This window comes from Alexandromys fortis, unplaced genomic scaffold, assembly GCF_014885135.2.
Source record: "Alexandromys fortis isolate MF-2015 unplaced genomic scaffold, M_Fortis_MF-2015_v1.1 scaffold_35, whole genome shotgun sequence".
In the NCBI taxonomy this organism is placed as follows: Eukaryota; Metazoa; Chordata; class Mammalia; order Rodentia; family Cricetidae; genus Alexandromys; species Alexandromys fortis.
Genome location: NW_026067913.1, coordinates 5,510,054 through 5,530,053, shown reverse-complemented (window position 1 = coordinate 5,530,053; position 20,000 = coordinate 5,510,054). Strand labels below are relative to the sequence as shown.

The window sequence follows — 20,000 nt, the reverse complement described above, 5'->3', positions numbered from 1 at the left end:
CTCTCGGTCTGCTGCTATTCCCCTCCAGGTTTTTTGCATTTATTTTCACGTGTAGCTTGATCCACTGTACTGAGAAGTGCTAGCTTCCTGTTATTAACAAACCGACTTGGGGCGGCTGCAAAACAGCCTGTGACATTCTGTGCATTAGAAACAGTAGTAAGTCACTGGGCTAATTGGCTCAAGAATTTACAACTCATTGTTCCCGAGGCTTACTCTTCCTTCATAGAACAGAAGGAAAGGAGAGAAGGATGGGGAAGAGATGGTGGGAGGAGAGGAGACAGGAGGGGATGGGAATTCTCTCTCTCTCTCTCTCTCTCTCTCTCTCTCTCTCTCTCTCTCTCTCTCTCTCTTCGTGTGAATGTAGGCCCTTCACATGGATCTGACTTGACTTTCTGATCCTCCTAGCTCTCCTTTCTGACATCAAAGTATTTAGTTAGATCTTATGTGGGAGTCACTTTCCTCGGGTCTATTTCTGTGCCCGGAGAGCTTGCAGTAAGCTTTGTTATAATGAATTTGTTGGGAAGTTCTCATTATGTTTGCAGCCTCAGTGTTCGCCCGAAAAGAAGCCGTACCATGTAGTAGGAGCAACTAACCCTGGTGAACTCCCCACGTCACCTTCCTCTGACTCTTTTCATCAATATTTCAGAGCCATTGACATCCAGAGACAACACGAGCTTGTGTGATTATGCTTTTTAAAAACCTACAAGAACCAGTGTGCGTGTGTCTGTGTTTGTGTGTACTTGGCTAAGAAAAAGAGGGGTAGGGAGGAACAAATACATTCTTATATTGAGGTCCCAGTACTACATGATTCTAGCTACCATGGGAGAAGGAAACTCCTGGAGGCCCCTAAATTCTCCACTAAACCAGAGTCACAATCACTGAAACTCCTATGAGGTTAAATATAAAAAGCACGAGCAAGGGATTCGGTAATAATTTTTGGATCGGGGCCATACAGGTGCCAGGGAGGTTTAAAGGGATTTAAAAATCAACGGGGTGTTTCTAGAGGAGAAACAATGCGCTGACTGCAGAATGACTGAGGTGTGTTTCAATAATTCCCCATCCTTCGTATTTCTCTTTTACAAGGAGAGAAAAATGCCTTCATGCTGCCCTTCTGCGTTACTGCACAGAAGCAGGGCCTGGGCTCCAGAGGGGGCAAATTTAGCACCTGCTCAAGTTGTCTGACCGGGGGCAAGTCATTGAACCCCTTAGAGCACAGTGTACAGAGGGTAGATTTCAACATCTACATCTTCCGTGCACTGTATCACTTTCTTAGAAGGGATGGTGGATGTAAAAGTCTTCCCAGCACTAAATAAGACTGGCAGAAAGTGGAGGGTGTTAGGATGAACCAACCAACCTTCCTTTCTGTCTTCCTTCCTTTCTTTCTTTTATTCTTTCATATTATACATTTGTTTGTGTGTACACATGTACCCACTCTGGCAAGTATGTGGAGGTCAGAAGACAACTTTCAAGAGTTAGTTATCTCCTACCACATGGGCTCTAGGAACGGAGCTTGGGGGGGGGCAAGAGTTTGGGCACAAGTGTTCTCCCCCCTGAACCATCATGGCAGTCCCAGGAGCCATGTTTTCTGAAGACACAAAAACATCCTGTAAAAAGATGCTCCCGTAGTGTACCTGTGACATAGCTGAAATCCGTGTTTTTCCCCTATTCCGGGTGATGGCAAAAACAACAATCTTTATGCACATCTTTATGGCTGGGAAGGCCAGGGAACCTTGTTTAAACATCCAGACTTTTCCTATCTCCTCATCTGTTTGCCAAGGATTGGTGTTGTATTGGAAGGTTATCTAAGACACCAGTGGAACTCTCTGTGCTTGAGACACTGTGGGAGTCTAAGACCACGGAGACCTCCAGGTCTGTAGTGTGTGCATTGGCATGAGTACATGTCAAACCCATGGTTTTGTATTTTCCCCAGCATAATAATAAGACCCACAGGAGCTCCTAAATACAGTTGTCAAGTGTGGGTCCCACTTCAGACCCCTCTCTGTTTCTCAGATAAGCTTCCTTCCTCTTTGGAAAGACGACTGAAAATGGTTTTTATGTGGGGCTGGTGCAATGGCTCAACAGGCAGAGGCTCTTGTACACACACAAACCTGACAACTTGGGTTTGAACTCTGGATGTCACGAGGTGGAGGGAGAGGACTGACTCCTGAGAGTTGTTCTCTGACCTTCATGTGCATGCACCCTTATAAATAAATACGAAAGTTATGAAAACCATGATGAAAACTAGTGATTTGGGGCTCTTCATAGGCAAAATGGAGGGTCAGTCACCATGTTTGTGGGCACGAATGTTCTTCTGCTGTGGCCGAAAGACTATCCCTCATCAACTGGCTTCTCAATCCATGGCTATTCTGTTCCTTTGACTTCATGACCTGCTTTGTGCTGGATCTGCTGTGGGACAGTGGTCTGTACCCTGTCACTGGTATTTTAAATAAATGCTGATTGGCCAGTGGCCAGGCAGGAAGTATAGACGGGGAAACTAGGCAGGAAGTAGAGGCATGACAATGAGAATTCTGGGAAGAGGGAGTTTCAGTCTGCAGTTATCACCCAGAAACAGAGGAAGCCAGACAGAGCAAGGAAGATGTAACTGCCTCCACGAAAAAAGGTACCAAGCCACATGGCTAACAGAGACAACAGTTATGTGCTAATATAAGTTATAAGAGTTAATAAGAAGCCTTAGCTACTAGTCCAATCAGTGTATGATTAATGTAGACCTCTGTGTAACTTCTTTATGACTTTATGACTTTGGGACTTAATGACTGCGAGAACGGGGCAGGACAGAAGCCTCAGCCAGCCCTCTCATCTTGCCTCTGATGAATTCACTATACCACCATGCACAAGAGCTTTCCGGATATATTCATCAGGAAGTTTTCTTCTCTATTCCCAAGACCCTGTTTCATTCACAGCCGTCACTCTCACCCATTTCATCTGCTGTTTGTTTTTGCACATCTCTGCCTTCCTCACCAGATTGTGAGCCCACAAAGCATGCATAGAAACATGCATCACCCTTCTTTGCATTGTTTGTCTCCCACAGGGGTGTTGTGGCACACGCCTGTGCATGTACACAAAATGAATAAGACCATGTAATTAAAGAAGTATGAGAATTGTTGCAACTAGAACTCTACAGAAACACAAGAGAAAGGGAGGAAGGGAAGAGAGAGAGAGAAAGAGAGAGAGAGAGAGAGAGAGAGAGAGAGAGAGAGAGAGAAAAGAGAGGAGAGAGAGAGAGGAACAAGTAGAATGAATGAGTCTGCACGGAGACAGGAAGCCCTGCATGTGTTGTGGTTGTGGCCAGAGATCCACAAAAAGGCCATCCATCATATCCCAACCTTCTTTTGCATTCTGGTAAATTCTTTGTGGCTAGATTAAAGCACTTCCCTCCAAAGATTTTCTTAGGGCTATGGACACTGCCTACCCAGGGTTTTGGATGGTGTAGATAAAAATCTCCAGTACAACACTGCTGAGCCTATACAAACTGATGCAATCACAAACTCCTTGTAGTATCCAGACCTCAGAGGGTTGGGGCAAGGACAGTGATGGTGAAACAGACTAAAGTCCAATCTCAGTCTTTGGGTGTGGATAGTTGTAAGGTAGGGCGAGTTTGCATTATATTTTGGAGTTACCTAACAGGCAAGTAGAGGCATCCTGGGGAAGACAGCCTATTGGCCATTACTTTTGACTGGTATAAATGTAAAAACTTTTTTTTTGTTGTTTTGTTTGTTTTTTTGAGATAGGTCCGTATAGGTCTGGCCATCCTGAAACTTGTTCTGTAGACCAGGTTGGTCTTGAACTCAGAGATTCGCCTGCCTCTGTCTCCTGAGTGCTGGGATTAAAGGCATTTGTCATGATGCCTGGCAAAATAAAGTGTTCTCAACTTAGGAACTTGGGAGAGAGGAAAAAGTAAGCAGCATAAAGTTTTCTTCATTGAGTTCAAGTGAGCCTTGGGAGATGTGGTTGTAGGGACCAGAACCCATGCTGAAGCCGTGTGCACAGGGGTGAAGAGAAAGCAAGCTGAATGCAGCTGCCTTGACTAGGGGCAGAGTCAGGGTTGGCTGTAGCCTCTACCCACACCTCCAGCATCGTTCCAGGGCCCCAACCCAAGTATGAAGGTGAATATATTCACCTAGAGAGGGACGGGCTGCGTCTACAGCCAATCATCACATACTAGGATCACATTAAAGTGGGCTGTGAGCAGAGACAACCGTGTGGCAAGGAAAGGGAAGTTACTCCTGGAATTTGCCTACTGAAATCCCATGACACAGTCTCTAGGTTTTGCCTCTGAAAAGCGTGGCCACTGAGAAGTCCATGAAAGTACAACGTTACTACCAACCACCATGTTTTAGCTGAAAGGCTAGTCCCTTACTCTCTTACCACTTGGATTTTCAGGTTCTACCTTTCCATTAGTTCTTTTGAAAAACTGGAGGCAGATGAAGCTGTTAAGATACAGTGTGGCAGGCATTGGGGTAAGTGGGGCAGGAATGAGGCATTGAGCCTCATTCCTGAGCCAGCAAGGGGTCTGAGTCTTGTCGAAGGTTCCTGAATTTCCTAAATGGATATAAATTTGAATGACCCCAAAGTACCCAAAGGGTTCTTTTACTGAAAATTGAAAAATTCAGTGTATTGATCCTTGAGACTGTCTTGGCCGTGCTAACAATATTAGAGATACATGTGCATGTTCTTGTGTATCAGGATGTATCCAAGTCAGCCTCCAAGAACATCACTTCTCAGACAAGATAAAAACTGAAGCTGAAGAAAGTAAAATTACAATATTGTGAGACTATTGGTAAATTCACAGTGCTACCTGCTTAAATCAAATACTCAGGACAGCATCTAGATTATGTACACAAATACTCATGTGGGTGAAAAATCTATCATTATTAAGTTTAAGTTTCTCTCTTTTTGTTTCTCTGATTTGATTTTTAGAATTTTGTTTCTTTTTTTTTGAGATTTTTTTCTTTATTGAGAAACTTGGGTACATTAAATCCAGTTTCTGGGAGGGGGAAAAAAATCAGAACCCACAATAGAAAAAAAAAGGTTACCTCCTGGGCCATAGCAGAACCCAGAGAATATATTCTCATAATTGAAAAATTCTAGGTGCTTCATAATTGACCTCTTGATACAAAATGACCTATTGAATTTGCAACTGTGGTTCTTGGTGTGGAGGTCCGCAGACAAACCAGGGAGTCTTCAGACCTCAGCTTTTGCCATGAGGGGTGATTTGGCTTTTGACGCTTTTTCCTTGTCTAAGAGGTAGCAGCAGCAGCAGCAACAGCAGTCACCTTCTGGGCGGCTTCTTTCTTGGCATGATGAGCCTGCAGGACTGCCACAGCTTCATCCACCTTGGAACGGAGAGACTCGGGGGACTCCAGCATGTGGAGCAGCTCCGAGTTGTCGATTTCCAGCAGCATCCCTGTAATCTTGCCAGCCAGGTTTGAATGCATTGTCTGGATAAGTGGGAACAAACGCTCCCCCAGCATCTGCTTCTGTTCCTGGGGGGAGGTATGCTGCAGCCAGCATTAAGGCAGTCAGTGGCTCCTGGCCCTGGACATGGACCGCAGGCTGGGGTGCCTGCAGCGGCTGGATGGCAGGGTGAGGGCTGCGGACACTGGAGGCATACTTGTATGGAGCCACAGCCCTGGGAGCAGCGGCAGCAACTGCAGCACGAGGTGCAAGGCTTGGCACGGTGGCAGGGACGCCTCCAGACTGGCAGCTGTCAGTCAGCCCTTGCTGGGCGGCACCAGCCCCACCAAAGTCCATAGCCAAGCGGTCCGGGCACTCAGACCCGACTCTCTGAGTGGTAGTAGGAAGGCCACGAGAGGCCGGAGCATTACCAGTTGGAGCCAGATGGCGAAGAGCTGGACGAGGCCCAGACTGCCGTATAGCACTTGGCATTCCCTGGAAGCCTTGAGGTCTCCCGCCTTGCTGCCAGCGTGGATTAGGCCTCATCTGTGCTAGTTGGTTAGGTGTGTAATATGGAGGTCTTCCCTGAGCCTGCAGAACTGCTGGCACGAAGTAGCCACCGGCCGCAGGCTGGAACTGATTTAAGATGGCATTAGCAGGGAGCGCTCTCATGCCAGCCACACGCTGCATATACTGGTTGGTCAGGTGAGCCTTCCGCTCTTCCTTCCTCTGCGCCAGGGCAACATACAGCGGCTTGGAGCCCACAATTCGTCCGTTCATCTCAGTGACTGCTTTAGTTGCCTCTTCAGGAGACGAGAAGCAGACAAAGCCAAATCCTTTGCTTCTTCCGTCTTCTAGCATCACCTTAGCGCTGGTGATCGATCCAAAAGGAGAGAACTCCTTCCGTAATTTCTCATCGTCAATGGTGTCATCCAAGTTCTTAATGTAGAGATTCACTCCCTGGTACCGACTAATTCGCTCCTGCTTCAGCTGCTCAGATTTCCGTTTCAATTCAGCTTGACGCTCTACTTTTTTCTGCGCACGGCCTACAAATATGGCTTTCCCACTCATCTCCTTTCCATTCATTTCTTCCACAGCCTTATTGGCATCCTCGTGCTTCTCGTAACTGACAAAGCCAAAGCCTTTGGATTTCCCACTGGGATCTCTCATCACTTTGACGCTTAGGGTTTTACCAAACTGACTGAAGAGCTCTTTCAGGTTATCATCATCCACGTCTTCCCTTGTGAGCCACCATGTGGTTGCTGGGAATTGAACTCAGGACCCTTGGAAGAGCAGCCAGTGCTCTTAACCTCTGAGCCATCTCTCCAGCCCTAGAATTTTGTTTCTTTTCTTTCTTTCTTTCTTTCTTTCTTTTTTTTTTTTTTGAGAGAGAGAGGGGAGGAGAGGAAAGAAGAGAAATTGGAGAGAACTTGAAGTTGTGTGGGTAGAGAGATGTGGGGGAGGATCTGGGAGGAATGAGGAGAAGGGAAATAATGTTGTCAAAATATGGCATATAAAAATGTTTTGAATAAAAACATGTCTAACAGGCTTCCATGATTCATCACCAATTAGGAATTAAGAAACTTCCCCTGTACTTTTTGTTCGTTTGTTGGTTTTGTTGTTGTTTTTTTTTTGTTTGTTTGTTTTTTTGAGACAAGGTTTCTCTGTGTAGTCCTGGCTGTTCTGAAACTTACTCTGTAGGCCAGGTTGGACTCAATTAGAGACCTGTCTGCCTCCTGGGTGCTAGGATTAAAGGCCTGGACCACCACTGCCTGTCACTTTCCCTGTACGTTACAAAAATTCCTCACTCACAAACCCAAATCATTTTATTATTAATTTTTTTTTTGTTTTTTGTTTTACGAGACAGGGTTTCTCTGTAGCTTTGAAGCCTGTCCTGGAACTAGTTCTGTAGAGCAGGCTGGCCTCGAACTCACAGAGATCCACCTGTCTCTGCCTCCCAAGTGCTGGGATTGAAGGCGTGCGCCACCACCTCCCAACTATTATCAAATCTTTAGTCAATTGCTAGTTGCTTTCATTATTCTGACAATTTGCCACAATTTAAAAATCATCATGACAATAGTCTTTTTTCTCATATTTAAAATAAGTCCTTTATAATATTTACTTATAAGAAGTATTATTTATTCTTCTATAGGTTTTCCTCACAAGTGTAGCACGCTGCACTGGGAGTGAGCATCCTGAAGATAGACAAGTATTACCTGTGTTAACCTTGCTCTTTCACAGCCAGCGGGGCTACAACATTAGAGAAAGGGATTCTTTTCTGCAGTGCTGGAACACAAGCCAGTGCTTCCTGAAAGCTAAACAAGCGCTCTGAGCTGAATCCCCGCCTTCACAGGCTACTTTTGGCATTTCATTTGCTTGTAAACACTTTAGGGGCTGAAGTTAGCATTCCATTTCAGAGACAGTGTATGACCTGTCAAAGACACACAGCTAAATAGTCAGTACCCGTATTGAGAATTAACGCCAAGATCTTTTACAAGAATCCATGAATGTTTCTGTGGTGAGTGCAGAGCTGAAGGGGTGTCTGCCAGCTGCTCTTCATTGAAATCAGTAAGTCTCTTTGACTAAACAGCTGACATTAGAGTCTCCATGACTTGGGAGACACTGATAAGTGCTTCTAAGGCATTGACAGCTGTAGTGTTCTACGACCTCTGAAGGTGCACAAAAGGAATCAATGGAAGTAAACCAAAGCCATGAATCAAAGCAGTTAGTGATTACATATTTGTCATTATCGTAACCATCTAATTCACACTGTGTAGTCAACAGCTAAAGGCGCATCAACAGCATAAGACAACAGCACTGGAGTATTTAATATGCACAGAAGTAAAGTATCTTGATGAAAAGAGTCACCCCTCACCCTTTTACCTTCCCTGGCATGGCTCTGATGTCCCATGTAGTAACTGGCCAGCTGGCTGCTGGCTTGATAAACAGGGAACGGCTGCCCATCTCACAGACCTTTGTGATTAGGTTCTGGCGGCTTTAAGAAGACATTCCACACAGAGTTCTGCCAGAAGGAGGGGTTCAGGAAGATGGGAGAGCAGAAATTTTTTATAGGGAGGATTGGGGGTGGTGAGGGAGATAGCAGAAGTCTGCTGCCGTGCAAAAAGCGAAGCTGAGCCCGGTACAGCACCGTGGTTTTTCATTTAAGGGACTCGGGATGTCAGTCCTGAAATCTTGTCTGAGAATCTTCCCACCTATGTCAGCTCATGCTATGGTCATGTTACGTTTTCTCCGCTCCTATGCCTTCTCCGCTCCTCACTGCTGTCCCCTTTAATCTGTCTTGGTAACAAAACAAGCAAAGCAGTCCTATGAGAAGTCACATGACTTCTGAGTATCACAAAGCTCTTCTTTGAAGCACTTGATTTTCTATTCAGTTTCTGACTTGCTAACTGGAAGCAATAACTGAAGAATACTCTCATGCAGGCTTTCATTCTTTGAGACTGGAGTAAACATACATTTCTTTCCTTTTTTTATGCTTTATCGAGACAGGGTTTCTCTGAGTTGCCTTGGCTGGCCTGGAACTAGCTCTTGTAGACCAGGCTAACCTTGAACTCACAGAGATCTGTCTACCTCTGCCTCCCAGTGCTGGGATTAAAGGGGTGTGCCACCACTTCCTGGCTGTAAACACAAATTTCTTAATTTAGCCAGTTGCGCATGTTTAAGAGGAAGGCTTGATATAATCTGAAGTTGTTGATTTCCATGAAATCACAAATATGCTCTCATATCTTGATGAAAGGCAATATAGATTTCTTCCTCTCATTTTTCAATTCCCTTCCTCAACAAATCCTTCCATAATCCACCTCTGTATAGTTTTCATGCATCAAGAAAAGTGTGTTAGATGTGACTCTTTAGATATGTGTATTTAAATTGGAGTACCCATAGAAGGCAGGAAACAAGAAAGGGGCCATTAGGGGAGATCTCAAGGAAAGGGGAGAGAATGAAGGTAGAAGAAAATGGGAAAGAAAATACTACAACAGGTAGGATTAAGTGGAGTGGGAGATGGGAGGGAGTATTTGAAAATGTTATATAAAACCCATTGTTAGTAAAAGTTCCCTAAAACACAAAAAGAATTTAAATGGAGTTACTCTATAACGGGGGACAATCTACACCAGACACCATAGGCTATCAGACAAAAATCCTGTTAGGAGGTTTGGGCTATCTCTTTTGAAGTTGTTGGTCAGTCAGGCTCCATGGGAACAAACATCACACATTATTACCATTGGTTGCTCTCTAAAACTTGGCTGTAAGATCCTACTGCTGAAGAGACCTATGATCTAATTTAATCTAATTGAACTTACTTGGATCCCACAAACGAATAGGGAGTGGCACTATTACAGGTGTGGCTTTGTTGGAGTAGGTGTGGCCTTGTTGGAGGAAGTTTGTCACTGGGGTGTGTGCTTTGAAGTCTCCTTTGCTCAAGCTACACTCAGTGTAACACTCAGTTCACTTCCTATTATCTGTGGGTCAAGGTGTAGAACCCTCAGCTCCTTCTCCAGCACCATGTCTGCCTGCACACCACCATGTTGCACTGTGGTAACAATGGACTAAACCTCTGAAAATGGAAGCCACCTTAATTAAATGTTTTCCTTTATATGAGGAACTATGGCTGTGGTGTCTCTTCACAGCAATAGAAACCTTAAGACAAGACCACACACTTGAGTCACAGGATATGGAGAAATCAAGATTGTACTGACCCAGATACTTCATCCCTATCGAATAACTTTCAGGATGGTAGGAGGTTCCACTGCACAATGTTACTGGAGAAAACGTATCAACAGCTTTAACTATTTACAAACCCGTCAAGCTACAATAACAGCTGGCCTAGCAAGATATGTCAACTTGTGGAAGTGGCATGAATGGTATGGACTTAACGAAACATTTTATAATTGGATTTAGAACCAACTGTCAAGATGCAGCTCATGCCTGGTACCATTAATTGGGAAAAAAAAAAAAACCCAAATCAAAACAAACAAAAACATGGCCATGTAAGTTAGAGGCCCTAGCAGAAAACCTAATACTATTATTCTGTGAAAGTAATAAACTTCTCCAAAGATTCCTCCTTATACCTATAAATAGGTGCATCATTCAGACTTCACCAGAGGACATGTTTTGAACAGTAGGTGTTTACTACAGAGACCCACAACTGGTCAGCGTGTGGAGAATAAGATTTATGACGTGTTAAGGTCTGAATGGTACATCTCTATCATATCCCCTCCCATCAAGGCTCAGGAGTGATTGTGAAAGAAGGGGCAGAAAGATGATAAGAACCAGAGGCAGTGGATGACTTCAGCAAAATGTATATTCTGGACACGACAGTGCCATTACATATACAAACTCATAATGGTTATGACTACATGCTTGCATGAGACCTACATGGGGCAAGCCAACTAAAATTTCAGCATGGATGGAATTCTACCCCTATTGTGGAGCTAGTATCAACTGACTGGTTGCTTCTGGAAGAGGGAGAGTTAGATTTTGTCAGGGATGTAGCTTCTGAAAGGCTAGAGATGGTATATACCCATGAACACACAGGCAGCAATAACTGGACTCAGTGAGTTTTAAGAAATTATTCTTAACTCTCACCAAAGAAACTTCCCTTTGCAGTGGATGGAGACCATTACAGAAAATCACAGCTGGTCAGAAAGCAGTAACTGTGGCTTCCCAGCCTCAATGGATACACCTCAAATATGACCTCAGGCTCAAGGAATGTCATGGAGGAGGGGCCAGAAAGATTTTTAAGAACCAAGGGGCTAGGAAGTCTGCTGTAAGATTGTGTCTTCCAGAAATGGCAGGGAATCTACACTCATGATCCCTTAACAATGTGCCTGGTTAAATAAGACCTGAAAAATGACAACGGCAATAGACACGCCAATGTTGAAGGGTGAAATCTCACAGAGTCCCACTACTAGACAAAGAACTATAGGCAACTTGTAACTTCTGAAGACGCAGAATTAATCTTTCTCCAGGACGAATCCCTAATAAGTTATCCAATACCAAATGGTCAGTCCTAAAATTATAGACACATCAGCAACACTAAACAGATTCAATGGGTTATTATTTAATATATTTATGCCTATATAGATGTAACAATATTAATAAAAGAAAAAGATAATCAACTTACAAGGTAGTGAGGGGAGACATAGAGAGGTTAGAGGCGAGATGACTTAGTAGGGGTTGGAGGGAGGAAAGGGAGGAGGAAAGCGATGTAATTATATTTTAACAAAATTTTTAAAAAAGGAGCACACAAAGTTTTGAGGAAAAAGCAGTGAGGGAACAGGGGAAGAATTTGTGGGAAGGAAAGGAAGTTGAATTTGATTAAGAAAAGGGTATCCTATACATGAACAAAAATTCAAAATGATAATAAAAAGGAAAGATATATGTTCAGGTCATATGTATTCAGAGTTCGTCATCTCAAAATTACAACAGTGTTTAACTCTGACACAGGCAACTTGGATACACCTTACAATGGGAAGAGAAGGATCAGACAGAGGACTCCACTGTTGGGAAGGTAGTTGAGAAATTACAAATATAATCTATAGAAAGAAGACCCAAGGACTGGTGTACCCATACATTTGAAGAGGTATACAGAAAAATGGCTAATGGCCTTTGATTGTCTGGATTCAAGTCTAATGAAGTTTGTAGAAATGGACACCAGACTCTTTGGGTGAATTTTCTTTGGAAGCTTCTCAGGGAAAGGGATACGCTATGTCACATTTATCTTGGTGTATACCAGGCCTGGCACATCACAGACGGTCAATCAGGGCTTTAGCTCTCCCCTATGAAGACAGTAAACAAAGGACTATGGGCACAGAAGCAAATCACAAGGGGGTACAGATACACACTGGCTAAGCACCTGGTCACCACCACAAGGCAAATAGCAGCTCTGCATTGCCTTCCCGCAGCTGGCCATGGTGGCCATGAAAATGATGTGGTGTGTTGAAATCACAGCTGTCTCCTGGTAACTGAACCAGGGGCAAGCAGACTGTGTGAGTGAACTGGATTTCTTTCTCTTTCTAGAAGGGATCTGTATCGTAGATACGTTTCATCCTCGCGGGTTGAAGTCAACCAGGAGTAGCTTGTGCTCCACACACCCTTTCATTCTTGTCAGCCGTGGCTCTCTTCTGTGGTTTTGTCCACAGGCTTTGACAAAGGCATTTTTCCCTGATGTCATGGCATCATGCTGCTTTGTCCTCAGTGAAAATATCTGCTATGGAAGCTTAATTAAAAAAATACAGTTGTTTCCACTTGACAGCTATCAGAAGAATCTATTAGAGTGTTTGTTTTCTCTTCATGTGAGATAATTTGGGGGAAATGCTGGCTCCCTACTCCACAAAAGGTCACTAAACTAAAAGGAGATGGTTTAATTGATAAGCATTCTTTAAGGAATGTGGAGTATTCCCAAGATTCTATCCTTGCAGGGCTCTGGCTTTTGGAATGAAATCAAAGTCTTGTTAAGAACTCTGCGTCTAAATGTAGCCATTCAGAAAATAGCCATGAAAATTCCTTCCCCCTGCTAAGCTATCTGCTCTTTAAAGTATTCTGAAATGTAAAATAATTTTCAAGGCCTTAGCCACTTAGCTCAAATCATAAATGTACAAAATGTCAAAAATGATTTATGATTTAAGCATAACAGTTATCACTCGATTGTTTCATGTAAGTTTTATATACAACATGTTACTTGTAATTATGTGTTACCCATACATTTACATGGTTAGATAATACCTTCTGAGAGCCAATTAAGTCTTTGGGTATTATCATACAAAATAGAGGTTCAGTGTTTATACTTGGAAGCCAGTTGGGTTTTTATGTTTTGGCATGCTTTGTCTGCTCATTACCTCAATGTAAACATTGGCTCCTAGGAAAACTAGCCAACCAGAAGGCCCAAAACAAAATTCTAAAGGTTGTTGTCAAGGCAGGGGCCAGACTGAGATGCTTGGATAGGCAGATGATCAAGTAGAAATCCTTGAGTTGAGCTAGGTGGTGGTGAAGCACACCTTGGACCCGAGCACTCTGGAGGCAGAGGGAGATGGATCTCTGTGAGTTGGAGGCCAGCCTTGTCTATAGAGCAAGTTCAAGGACAGTGAGGGTGGTTACACAGAGAAATCCCATCTCAAAAAAACCTGAAGTCTTTGAATTTATTCTTTCCTTGAGATCTCACTTCTATGCTTTTTTGTACATGTGAATTTCCCGTACTCACTTAGATAACAAGTTTGATATATCCTGTAATCAAAGCATTTAAGAGGAGTAACCTATCTTAAACCTACATCTCTAAAAATGTTTCAGTCCAGTTAACTTTGGCAGTTCCCACCCCCTAATTCTCTACATACCATCTGCCCTCAAATCTTAGCCCCTCCCAGGACCCTGAGTCGCCTTCTGCTTTAGAGCTCTTGTGTGGTGTTTACTCAGTGGAGCCTGCTCTTCCTCTTCATCTCAGCCTGGCTTATCTTCATCTTGAACTCAAGTTTGCACATTGGTTGTTTTCTTTTTCTTTTCTCTCTTTTCTTTCTCTCCTTTCTTCCTCCTTCCTTCTCTTTTCCTTCCTTCCTTCCTTCCTTCCTTCCTTCCTTCCTTCCTTCCTTTCTTTCTTTCTTCTCTGGAAAATATTTTATTGAATTTTGCAAAAAGTAGTATCAGACTGTTAGGCCTATCTACAAATTCTTGACAGTAAGGATTCACTAGTACAAGGGGATCAGACAGACAGTGTGGGTGGGTGGCGGGAATCAACACGTGCCAAGGAGGTGATCAGCGGGAGGATCTTCAGGTGATAGGCCTGAAGAACAGGGATTTGTTCATGAAAAATTCCACCGTCTTTGTTAACAAAGCCAAAGTCGGATATTTCGGCAGTGTGGTCTTGTGTCTAGAGGATGTGTAGTTCATTCAGCATGTTCTAGAGCAAGATTTAATTCGATCAGAGCTATGTGTTTGTGTAACTGTCACTCAAGTAACTTATAGTGGTGATGAGGAAGCTAAAAGAGAAAGAAGAACACCCTGAGCAAATGTAATCTTTGGCCATCTTCAAAGCAACAGCATATTGCTTATTATCACACCCAGCTGGCATTCTCCTTAAGCGCACACTGTTTCTTAAGTAAGGACTCCCTGCCTCCGCGCCTTATTCCACCACGGGCTGAGATCGGTCAGAGTCCTTGTCAACTTCCACAACTTTGCAGCTGGCTTCATCGCTCTTGGCACAACTGAAGGTTCAGCTCCTCCTAGGATGACTTTTTCCTGCCATTTTCTTCCAGGAAACTATAAAGCCCACTAGGGCAGTGGAGGTGCTCAGAGACGATGACCGGCACATGGTGGATGGCGCCGCTAATGCTTGTGGAAGGTGCAAACAGAACGGATTCACTGAGGATCTACGTTACTTGTACGTCTTTCCGTCCACTTGGGTGGTGCCTGACTGGAAAACTTTTGCCTGACGTTTATTAAGAAAGTGTCTGAATCCCTGCCCCTTCCTCTGCCTTTCCTTCCCCTTTTCCCCAGTACATACACTCCAGGGAGTCTGTGAAAACTGCCAATGAAAGATATTCTTTTACCACAGAATCTTGTCACATACCCTGGAGTTTCAGAGAAACTATGCATTTGTAGTCTCCCCCAAGTGGTTCATTGAAAGGAGGACTGTTCTTAGTGAAACTTTAAGCCTCCCACCTTTCCCATTGGTAAGACTGATGATCAAGTGAGACAGAATCAGAGAAAGAAACTGTCATAAATCAAACCCCACTATGACCTAATTCTATTGAGATTCTTCCTTTCAAAATACAAACAGCTCAGTCTAAGTTTTCCACTAGAACCCAAATGTGTATTTCCCATCCAGCTCAGTGTACACCTTAGGGAAGAAAGGGGTCCTCAATCATGCAGCTAAAGACACTGCACAGTTCTACTGATAAACTGAAGGATGTCAGGCATTACCTTGATAGGCTTTCTATAGGGTTTACAAAACAAAGCAGATGTAAAAACCAAGAAAAGACAAGAGTGTTTGCTTCCCTGGAAGGTAGTCTTCTATGACTATTATCTTGGAAGAAAACAAAACGTGCTTGACTTAATGCTTCCCTAGTTAAATGACTATGGGGACCAGCCTAAATGGTTTATTAAGCAAGAAATATTGAATAGATGAAAAATTGTTCTCTCAAATCCACACATGTGATTTATCATGACAGAATTTAACACAAAAACTCTATTGTTCTTGGCATAACACCTGAAAACATCCTTAGTTGGAATGTCAACTAAAAGCATAGTTTAATATTTCTGACAGCTGTTATTTTTAATGGTGATATCTACTATTATTATACTTATGGAATGCATGAAAAGAAGCAAATATAGAGATAGAAAACAAAATTATTAGAGGCATGGTGTACTTAAATCTTACGATTTTAATTTGTGTGTCAACATAAAAAATAGTGGACTCTGAAGATCCCCAATGTGGAATGGGAATGGAAGATTTTTTTTTTTTTGGCAATGAAAACTTACTCCTGTAGATGTTTGAAAAACATGTCAGTATTTAAGTTAATTAATATTTGCTTCTACAGGGCTTTACTATGAGAAGTGATCGCCTCTTTCTGGGGAGGAAGATAATTCTTCATGCTGGTATTCTGTTTCATTTCTGAACGATGTGAATGAATGCCCCATTAACTGCCTCTGCGGTCAGTTAATATTCAAAGCAGCCTTCTCTCTGTTCACTGTACAACACTAATGTTCCTCCTATAGAAAAACCTGACGGAACATAGCACAGGGCATCCTGTCAAACTGGCAATGCCCCGTCTTTCGGGTTATGTCTGTAGTTCTGTGTCTGGAGACTACAGAGTATGGATATGAATGAGGAGGACCAGGTTTCAGGTCCAAACGAAGAAGAATTTAATTGTATTATCTGGACATTCTGGATACTTTACTTGCTCAAAATTTTTTAGAACAACTTAAAAACTGTTACAATTGCTTTTAAAAATTTGATTTTTGGCCTGTTGGTGACGGCACATGCCTTTAGTCCCAGCACTCAGGAGGCAGAAGCAGGCAGATCTTTATGAGTCCGAGACCAGCCTGGTCTAAAGAAGCAAAAATTTGATTTTTAAAGTGTGTGTGTGTGTGTGTGTGTGTGTGTGTGTGTGTGTGTGTATTCAAGGGTTATGCAAGTACTCATGTAGGCCAGTGGTGACTGATCCCCTGAGACCTGGAGTTAACAGGTGGTTGTGAGTTGTCTTACATTGATGGTGGGAATTAAACTGGGAAGAGCAGGAAGTAATCTTAACCACTGAGCCAGCTTTCTAGCCTGTAAATGTTAAAAACCATTTTAAGAGCTAATTTATGTGTAACAAAACATAAAGTAAAATGCAGAGTTAGGAGTTAGGGTATTGCAGACATACTGCAAGTATAATCAGATTAATTATGTCAGCAATCTTCACCTTTGAGCCCAAATTTCCCACTTTGTTTCCTTAGCAGAAAATGAGTTACCATGATGAGAATCAGGTAAATATATAATAAAGTCTACAAAAGTGGTTTTAACAGTAAAATGGAGTTAAAAGTCAGAATAATATTTGAAAAGTGTATGTACCAGAGAGCACCAATCTGAGGAGCTAGTTAAACAGTCTATGGCTTGGATATCTGACCCGAATTAACTGGGTTTAGTGTCTCAAATTCCTACTTTACCTCTGCAGACATACTTTAAAATTGATTAAAATGTTCCAAAGTGACTTGGGCAATCTGTTTTATATGTTTCTATTAAAATTTTATTGATTTATTCCTATTATAAAATTAATACATACTAAATGTAAAAGCATTCAACAGTTCAGGGGAGTGTATAGTAAGGACTTCCTCCTCAGAACCACTTATTTTCCCATACTCAATGTTCTCTCTCTCTCCTTCTCTCTCTCTCTCTCCCCTTCTCTCTCTCTCTCTCTCTCTCTCTCTCTCCTCTCTCTCTCTCTCTCTCTCTCTCTCTCTCTCTCTCTCTCTCACACACACACACACACACACATGTGCGTGTGCACACGCCTCTCAATTTTTACTCCTAGACCTAATCATTACGAACTGTTTCTTGCAAAAGCAAATCCTTTGAAGATGGAAAAATTCTGCAAGGCATTAGAGATTAAAAAAAAAATTAAAGAAAAATCTAGAAATATCTCATGCCAGTCAGAGTTGATGAAATCTCAAATTCCCTTGGAACAAGAGATTGACCAATTGCTGGCTGAGGGAATTGAAACAATAACCTTGTAAACAAACTGTCCAGAGCGAATGGCAGGAGACAGCCTACAGCAAAGATGGGCTAATGCCTTCAAGGAGCACCACCTCTTCATCGCAGTTTATAGGCACTCGATGACGTTTTTCAACATGTTTTAATGATTATCATACCTTCCCCTTCACAAAGAATTGATTTATTATGGTTTAAATTTAAAGAATACTGGTTTCCCAGTTTTGAGTCAGGCTTAGATTACAGAGCACATAAAATCAATGACTTTGTTCTAGGCAAGGAAAACACAGTGTTCATTTAAGTGCAAAAAGAAGAGTCCTAGGGAAAAGTTGCTCACGTGATCTACATGCTAACCGCTTTCACCGCAGCCCACACCACCTCTGCCTCCCGTCGCCGTCATCATCGGCACTACCACACTTAACACTTTTATGGCATCTTAACATTCATAAACGGCTTTGTAGATTGCTTATTTTAACTCTCAAAATAACTTTATCCAATAGAAAGAGCAACCATAGCTTTTCAATTTATAGATGAAAATGCCTGCAGCTCAGAGCAGTGAAGCGATTGCCTCAAGGTTGTTGAAGGAATGGAGGTTAATGGTGATACCCGGTGGTGTATCTCTGTCCCAGACCCTTCATGCCCCAGAGCCTATGTTCAGCCAATAGCCTCCATGTCTGCATTCTGCAGCAAATGCAGTTAAACTCAGTTTCCCGACTGAGCCTATGATTTCTTCTATCAGTTGGTTTCTCTCTTGGTGTGGTTTTCCCAGTGAAGGGCATCATCACCCTTACAGCTGCCTAACCAAAAATCTCAGTGTCAATTTTATCAGCTCAACATGTGATCTCAGCATACACATATAGTCTATCACTACATCCTGGAGAGTCCTTAGGCCTGCTGTGCCTTGTCATCACCGTGAGCTCTGCAGCTCCAGGCACTCCCGTTTCACACTGGAATAGTTTCTATGAATGCACACTGCCTTCCTCTCACCATTGCTGCTCCATTAATTTTCACACCTGAACCAAAGCACTCAGGTAATTCTGCTCAAAACGCTCGTGTTGACAACCTAGCTAGTCGGGTTTGGATGCCTCTCCCTCATTAGAATATATTTTACAATTAAAGAGTTAGTTTGTGATAATTTCATATATATTTTTCTCTCTCCCGGCTCCTCCCAGATCTTTCCCAAACCCAATTTCTTTACCATTTTTCATTAAAATTTTTCATACAATATTTGGATCATGTTTTTTTCTTCCCCCAACTCCTCCCAGATTTTCTCTGCCTTCCTATGTACACAATTTTATGTTCCATTTCCTTCTGTCTTTCCGCCATTCTCTAAAAAAAAAAAAAAAACTCACAAAAATGAAATACAAAATAAGAACAAAAGAGAACAAAGTAAAACAAAAAGTCCATAGAAACCCCAAACCTTGACCTTGAGTTCCTTTTGTATTGGTCAGCTACTCACTCTTTTTTTTCTTTTATTTATTTATTTATTTATTTATTTATTTATTAAAGATTTCTGTCTCTTCCCCACCACCGCCTCCCCTTTCCCTCCCCCTCCCCCAATCAAGTCCCCCTCCCTTGTCAGCTACTCACTCTTAACACATGTGAGCGTGCGCACACACACACACACACACACACACTCACACGCGCGCGCGCACACACACACACACACACACACACACTAAAAAGCCACTATAAACATGGATTCTTTCTGTGTTTGCTAATGCCGCCTAAGTAGGAGGCCTGTCTTGGAGTGGGGTTGATAATGTCCAGTCATATATATATATATTTTGTAGTTCAGGCTAGCCTTGAACTCACTATGTAGTTCCGTTTGGTCTTTCTGCAGTCCCTCTGCTCAGTTTCCCAAGTGCTGGAATTTTAAATGTGAGCCACCTACCAGGAAGTATTTACTTTTAAAAATAATTATAAACTGCCCTTCAGCAGCTTCCTTATCATATGCTTCCTGGGGTGGTTGTGAGAGAGTAAAGTGCATAGCTTTGGGTTTTCAGCTTGACAGGTAAGAATCATAACACAACTTAGAACGTCAATTCCAATTCTGTTCAGGAGGTTGATGCAGGAGGATAGTGAGTTTAAAACTAGCCTGGCCTTGGTGGTAGGTTCAAGGCCAGAGTGGGGCTCGGTTTGTATACCTTTCAATATATTTTTTAAAATAATTTGTCTCAAGTAAGACAGTATGGTATACCTAGATATCAGATTTCCATGTACTTCGGGGGTTACCGCTGCTGCTACTTGTGATGTTTCTGATTATTTCATTAAAGCTTGTATTGTTTGTCATGTGTAAAAAAAAAAAAAACCTAAAACCATAAAGAACAAAATACATCTTTAAAAATTTTTTCTTAGAGGTATTTTTATTTTATGTTCATGAGTGTTG

General features: G+C 42.5%; 2 protein-coding genes across 2 annotated transcripts in view; both read right to left on the bottom strand.

Annotated features, from left to right (window-relative positions):
* Positions 1–20,000, bottom strand: part of Slc25a21 (solute carrier family 25 member 21) — a 144,215-nt gene that overhangs the window by 5,234 nt on the left and 118,981 nt on the right. The gene's annotated exons all lie outside the window — the stretch shown is intronic.
* LOC126499614 (polyadenylate-binding protein 4-like) lies at positions 4,992–6,650 on the bottom strand. The gene is given in 2 exon segments (XM_050138904.1): positions 4,992–5,510; positions 5,512–6,650. Coding segments are annotated over 2 exon segments (1,326 nt in total). The 5' UTR covers positions 6,586–6,650; the 3' UTR covers positions 4,992–5,258.